Source organism: Schistosoma haematobium, chromosome 4 (assembly GCF_000699445.3).
Source record: "Schistosoma haematobium chromosome 4, whole genome shotgun sequence".
Classification (NCBI taxonomy): domain Eukaryota; kingdom Metazoa; phylum Platyhelminthes; class Trematoda; order Strigeidida; family Schistosomatidae; genus Schistosoma; species Schistosoma haematobium.
The window spans coordinates 24,033,559-24,040,896 of record NC_067199.1 but is presented as its reverse complement, the minus strand read 5'-3'; the positions used below and the strand labels follow the sequence as shown (position 1 = coordinate 24,040,896).

Genomic DNA, 7,338 nt, shown 5'->3' with positions numbered 1-7,338 from the left:
TTCCAACTGTTTTAATCAGTTGGTTTATCTAAACATATAATGAAAAATTAACTTGGTCAACACAATAACACAAAACAAATATCTTATTTTTGTTTATTTATCTTCATTTTACGTATATAGTAACATGTTTAACTCATATCATCCATAAAATTTGTGTTTTTATCAAAAACGTCATCAATCAGAGGTGATATATAGTCAATGATCTTTTTCTCTTACTTTAGATCCACTTAGAAAAACTCACAACTGTTTCTGAACATGATATACTTTGCACACCAGAAGCCTCATACCTGATACAGAAAAATCCTAATATCAACATTATTAACATGACTGGATGATCTAACTACTCTACAGTAAACCGGAGAATCATGTGTCTATTCCACAATTTTGATTGTATTTGTCTGAAGAAGGGTGAACTAGATTTTCGAGTAAAACGTCTGAATTTCCTTAAAATTCAATCGCTAAGATTTTGTAAATATAAGTTTCTTCTCAAATAATTGAAGTGATCCATCTTCCAGATTTTAAAAATTATCCAGCAGTTCACAAGATATTTGAATTATATGTTTCATTCACCTGTGCAGAAAATTGTTAACAAGATTGTAAGGTCTTTAACTTCAAGAAGTTGGACAAGACGTGCTTCTAATATAGTAAGGTTCTTGTGTAGCAATATATAGTATGCGTATGTCATAACCAATAACTACACAGAGCCGAGGAAGCATCATAGATCTGAATAAAATGTTTGCTTGAGCACCATCAGCCAACAGTGCCCGCTAAAACCAATAACATCCGTAATAACGTTCAATTTTCGGAAAAGTTTCTGTCATTATGCTATGAAAATGCACTGATAAGTAAATAAAACATGCAAACATTTGGTTTGCTTCATATAATGTTCACTTCATCGATTCCAGTATTCATAAACAACGAATAAAAGGTATGTAAAGAAGTACTGAGGAAACGATTTTTGAGAAGCTTTAGCAAGCTTTATTTAACCTGCAAAAGCGTCCGTTGTTGGCGAATAAACTTTTGCTATATCGATTAAAGGTTTGGTTCTCTTGTAGTACGAATAATAATGCCCTGAAAACATTTTCTCACTCGATTTGAAATTCTAACGATCGCAGAAATATTACGACGAATTCCGAGAAAGACAATTTTAACTACCCGTCTACTGTGATCTGTTCCCAGATTACAAAGGATTTTCAAATTCTTGTAAGTTCGTTTCACCATACTGAACTGTTTGGACTTGAGGTATTTTGAATCTGCAGAGTAAGCTGAGGTAGTCATTATGAGTAGCAGACTCTCAAGGAGCGTGTTTGTCAAATAGGCAGTTTTTTACTTCATAGAATCGATATTAGTAATTGAATTGTTATCCTTTTTCTAGTTTTTGTGCTCCTGAGAAGTTGACTTCCACTCCATCCTATTTTTTAACGTCGGTGATATATCAAAAAATGTCCGAAACACTGATTGTAGCTAGGCTCTTGATATTGACAGAAATGCAGTCTTCTTGAAGTCGTTCAAATGTTAACTTTAGCTAGTAAAGATTTATCTTAAAATTCTTTTAAACATTTCTTCTACGGAACCTTCTACTCTACCTTTCAATGAGTAAAACGTGAACGACTTAAATGGAAATAATGTTGCAAACACCACTGGGCAAATATAAACAGCGCATGAAATAAAAAATATAAAGGAGCACAGTTACTTCTTTTTTCCTTCACATTCTAAACAAATTTTAGCTCATATTGAACGTGCATTTACAAACATCAAGTGATATAAAAATAATTCACACAATTAACCATTTTCTTCGCTTATGTATTTCATTTCATCATTTCACGTGAGGGAAATATTCTTTGCTCTCGAAATAATGTTTATTATTTGCTTTTTTACTTATCTTATAGAATCTGATTCAAAATGTCTTAAAGTTATTTTCAATCATTTGATAGTCATTATATATATATATATATACTTACTTACTTACTTACACCTGTTACTCCTCGTGAAGGAGCATAGGTCGCTCACCAGCATTCTCCATCCAACCCTGTCCTGGGCAATCCTTTCCAGCTCCTTCCAGTTGTAATTCATCCTTTTCATATCTGCTTCTATTATCCGACGTAATGTGTTCTTTGGCCTTCCTCTTTTCCGCTTCCCTTCAGGATTCCAAGTTAGAGCTTGCCTCGTGATGCAGTTTGACGATTTGCGTAATGTATGTCCTATCCATTTCCATCGTCTTTTCCTAATTTCCTCTTCAGCTGGAAGTTGGTTTGTTCTCTCCCACAGAAGGCTATTGCTGATGGTATCCGGCCAATGGATGTTGAGTATCTTGCGTAGACAGCTATTTATAAATACTTGTACTTTCTTGATTGTGGTTGTTGTAGTTCTCCAAGTTTCAGCTCCATACAGTAGAATTGCCTTGACGTTCGTATTGAAGATTCTCACTTTGATATTGGTTGAAAGTTGTTTTGAGTTCCATATGTTCTTCAATTGTAGGAATGCGGCCCTTGCTTTGCCAATCCTCGCCTTTACGTCTGCATCTGAACCTCCATGTCTATCGACGATGCTTCCCAGATATGTGAAGGATTCTACATCTTCCAGAGTTTCGCCATCAAGGGTGATTGGATTGCTGTTCTCCGCTTTGAATTTGAGGACCTTGGTTTTCCCTTTGTGTATGCTGAGGCCTACTGATGCAGAGACTGCTGCTACATTGGCTGTCTTTATCTGAATCTGTTCACGTGTACGTGATAGGAGGGCTAGGTCATCTGCGAAGTCCAGATCGTCTAATTGGTTCTGAGCTGTCCATTGTATGCCGTGTTTTCCTTCAGATGTCGAGGTCTTCATAATCCAGTCGACCACCAGAAGAAAGAGGAAGGGAGAGAGTAAACAGCCTTGTCTGACTCCGGTCCTTACTTGGAATGCATCTGTCAGCTGTCCTCCATGCACTACTTTGCACTGTAGTCCGTCGTATGAGTTCCGGATAATATTGACAATCTTCTCAGGAACTCCGTAGTGTCGAAGAAGTTTCCATAATGTCCTCCTATCTACACTGTCGAATGCCTTTTCATAATCAATGAAGTTGATGTATAGTGACGAGTTCCACTCAACTGATTGTTCGACGATGATCCGTAGTGTTGCAATTTGGTCTGTGCACGACCGATCCTTTCGGAATCCAGCTTGTTGATCTCGAAGTTGGGCATCTACTGCATCCTTCATCCGGTTCAGCAACACCCTGTTGAAGACTTTCCCTGGTATTGACAGTAGTGTAATGCCTCTGTAGTTTTCACATTTGCTCAGATCTCCTTTCTTTGGAATCTTGATGAGGTGTCCTTCTTTCCAGTCCATTGGCACTTGTTCCTCCTCCCAAATCTTTTTGAATAGAGGGTAAAGCATGCTTGTGGTTACTTCGACGTCTGATTTCAGTGCTTCAGCTGGTATGTTATCGGGTCCTGCTGCTTTCCCGTTCTTGATTTGTCTGACGGCCATTCTAATTTCTTCCGTCGTTGGTGGGTTGACATCTATAGGAAGATCTGTGTGTGCTGCTTCGATGTCCGGTGGATTCATTGGAGCCGGCCTATTCAGGAGTTCCTCGAAGTATTCTACCCATCTGTTTCGCTGTTGTTGAATTTCAGTGATTGGCTTGCCTTCTTTGTCTTTGACCGGCCTCTCTGGTTTACTGTATTTCCCTGATAGTTTCTTCGTTGTATCGTAGAGCTGTTTCATATTTCCTTCTCTAGCAGCTTTTTCTGCCGTCGTTGCTAATTCTTCCACGTATTTCTTCGTGTCGGCTCTAATGCTCCTCTTCACTTGCTTGTTTGCTTCTATGTATTCAGCTTGTGCTTGGACTTTCTCTGCTCGTGTTCGGCTGTTGTTAATTGCTGTCTTCTTGTTCTTCCTTTCTTTGATCTTGTCCAGTGTTTCTATAGAGATCCATTCTTTATGATGGTGTTTCTTTAGGCCCAGAACCTCTTGACACGTTGAAGTTAATTCTTCCTTGATGCCTTTCCAGTTGTCCTCCATGGTGGTTTCTTCTTCCTTCAGTAGATCTTGAAAGGCTTGGAATCTGTTGTTGAGAGCTATCTTGAATTCATTGAGTTTGTCAGTATCTCGAAGGAAGGCTGTATTGAACCTTTGTATTGCTGTTTGTCCACTTGTCCAGTTCTTTTTTAGCTTCAGTTTTAAATTGGCTACAACTAGGTGGTGATCTGAAGCTACGTCAGCTCCTCTCCTGGTTCTCACATCTTCCATTGTCCTTCGGAATTTTTTTTTGATGCAAATATGATCTATTTGGTTCTCTGTAGTGTGGTCCGGTGAGATCCATGTAGCCTAGTGTATACGTTTGTGTGGAAATATTGTGCCTCCTATGACTAATACGTTGAATGCACACAAATTTGCAAATCTTTCTCCATTTTCGTTCCTCTCTCCCAGTCCATGTCGTCCCATAATATCTTCATATCCAGTGTTGTCTATTCCGACCTTGGCATTTAGATCTCCCATCAGAATGGTGAGGTCCTTTCTTGAGCATTTCTCTATGATTGACTGCAGCCGCTCGTAGAATTGATCTTTAATGTCGTCGTTGCTATCATTGGTGGGTGCATAACATTGGATAATATTCATTAAGATCCCCTCCTTCTTTGTTTTGAATGATGCTTTGATGATTCTGGATCCGTGAGATTCCCATCCTACAAGTGCATTTCGTGCTACTTTGGACAGCATTAGAGCAACTCCCTGTGTGTGTGGAGCATTTTCCTCTTCGTGACCGGAGTATAGCAGCATCTCTCCCGTAGCTAGCCTTTTCTGTCCAGCTTGGGTCCAGTGGGTTTCGCTGATTCCCAGTACTGCCAAGTTGTATCTCCTCATTTCCGTTGCTATTTGGCTGGTCTTCCCGGTTTCCCACATTGTTCTAACGTTCCATGTACCTATAAAAATTTTTGCTCTGGTTGTTAGAAGGGGCATCGGCCTCGTGGCTTCCGAAGGAATTCGGCTTTCACCATGAAGCGTCATAATTCTTCTAAATGAAGACCTTCTAACTCTCAGGGCAGAGTTAAAATGGTTTGAATTATTTTTTCTGGTAAGCGTTTTTTTAGCGAGTTAGTTTTCTACGGGATGGGGACGCTAACCCCATGCCCAACCCTCCTCCTTTACCCGGGCTTGGGACCAGCAGTAACTCTAGAAGAGCTACAGGCGGAGTTATATATATATATATATATTCATATCTCAGTCACACTATTATGTGTATGATACTTTTTGTTACATAGATTCTAAAAACGTTTGTTTGTTTTGTTGATCATTCTTCAAGTAAGTGAACAGTATATCACTTACTTTTCGAATAAACTTTACCAAAGTTTATTGAATAGCTGAAATTTCAGCTGATTGTACTTTGTAATGGTAATCGAAATGAATATTCCAACAAAGAAATTTTTACTTTCGGAGATTTCATTTCCACATACTGTACACTTCTATTTATATGAAATGTTTTTTAAAGATAATTTATACGATCATAGCGAGTTTAATAAATGTTCTACACACATAAATTTATTGAATTGCTAAACTACTAACGATATGCAATCTAAAGTTAGACTGGTTTGCCCCAAAAAAGTTGTAAGACAACATTCTTCTTAAGTATGCCTGAAGTTTGGTTATCTTTAAGTCGAAGATTTACATAAAGATATTTCTTAGGAACGAAATTTCTGGAATACTCGTTTTGGGTTACTTTCGTGTTCTCATCTATGTCAACTGCACTTAGAATTCATTAAAAAACCAGTTAAGCGGTTCTTTTTTTAATCATGTATACTTTTAATATCTAAAGATCATGAAAGAAAAAACTCAGGTTTCAGATCAAAATTAAATGCAATTGAGAATATAATAACTATTTTTAGCTGAATTCTATGTAATACAACTTAACAACATTCGAAACTTAGAACTTATAAAATCATCAGTCTCATAATTTCCATCCGTCATCGGAATATGATTAAAACCTTGGATATAGTTTAGGACAGGTTCATATATTTTGTGACTATAGTGGAAAACGATTAACATTTACTTGATGCTTAACTGTAATATATTCTCAAGTTGAACAATGAATGAAATAAAAATATATTTATATGAAGAATATATTTAATATATGTAAACAATTGAATAAACTACAGAACTACGGAACCCATCCATTAGTTACTTTATAGTCTTCACCAGGCTACTAAATGAGAAAAATATGTAGATTAAAAACGTTATACAACATAATCCAATGAATAAGTAATATATTGTTATTACTGGTAGTATGAACTGCTGAATTGGTTCGGTTGCTTACAACAGATGTGTAGGAACAAACCTAAGTCCAAAGAAAAATAAACACAAAAGACATTAAAGACATCCAAAATCAGTGTTAGAACTTATACATCAATGTTTTTTGGATACTAATGATCATTTCTGTTTGTAGTCACGGATTTAATAAGAACTCTGTATGATGAATTTATTTCACAACTAAAGAAACAATCTAAATAAAATAAAATATTTTCAACTACAAGTTTGTGTATTTGTAAAATATGATAGAATAACTAATCAATAAGACCTATGAGCAGTGATAAGTTTCTCTGAGAATTAACTAACTGATATTTTCAATGGTTAAGGTCATGATTCAGTTGAAGCTAGACCACCATGGAAAATCTGGAAGCACTGAACGGCCGTTTCGTTCTATCGTGGGACTCCTCAGCGGTGCGCATCCATGACCACGCCCCCTGTGAGGCAATAATAATGTTTCGTAAAATAATATTTGCGATGAGTGTTTTATTTATTTATGTCGATTAAGAAAAGGGGAACTAAAAGTAAGTAGAGCTTGAGTAGTATAAATTTATGACACTTTTATTCAAAACATAACCGAATCCAACCAAGAATAGAATATAGATAAATAAAAAATAAATATCATAATTATTAAATAATGTTTTAATTTAATAAATAATTAGCAGGTAAAACAATTAATATAACAATATTACGATGCTGAATTAATTAATAAGATGTAGACTTAAACAACAAATGAAGTTACTTACACTGCAAGCTGCGTTACAAGTTGGACATAGTACTAATCCTCTGGCATTAATGTTATTACTGTAAGCATTTATTGGAATAGATTCTCCATCAGAACATTTTGTAACTTGTTGTCCAACAAGTAATTCAATACCAACACTTGAACAATTGTACTAGAAAATAAAACATAGTCTTTATTATTATTTTTCTGATCTAACTGTGAGGAGAACATTTACTTTACTCAGTGTACAGACTTAATTAAATCAATACGTTTTAAATGTTTGAGGGGTTCTAAAACGTTTCGTTTACCACAAACTATTCGTTTGGTGTTAACAA

The 7,338-nt window shown here is 36.2% G+C and overlaps 1 protein-coding gene across 2 annotated transcripts in view; it reads right to left on the bottom strand.

The window, feature by feature from the left end:
- Nucleotides 1-6,078: 6,078 nt before the first annotated feature.
- The window catches only part of MS3_00007704 (uncharacterized protein), a gene marked incomplete at its 3' end in the record, with an annotated part of 39,947 nt that continues 38,687 nt past the window's right edge, over nt 6,079-7,338 (bottom strand). Inside the window, exons 15-16 of one of the 2 annotated variants that reach the window (XM_051216022.1) lie at nt 7,026-7,175; nt 6,079-6,310 (exon numbers count right to left, since the gene is read on the bottom strand). Coding sequence is in view for 1 of the 2 variants with exons in the window: in XM_035729836.2 (XP_035585321.2) it covers nt 6,922-6,975; nt 7,026-7,175 (204 nt within the window). Of the gene's footprint in view, nt 6,311-6,921; nt 6,976-7,025; nt 7,176-7,338 lie in introns of those variants that run through there. The other variant, XM_035729836.2, reaches the window with a different exon arrangement.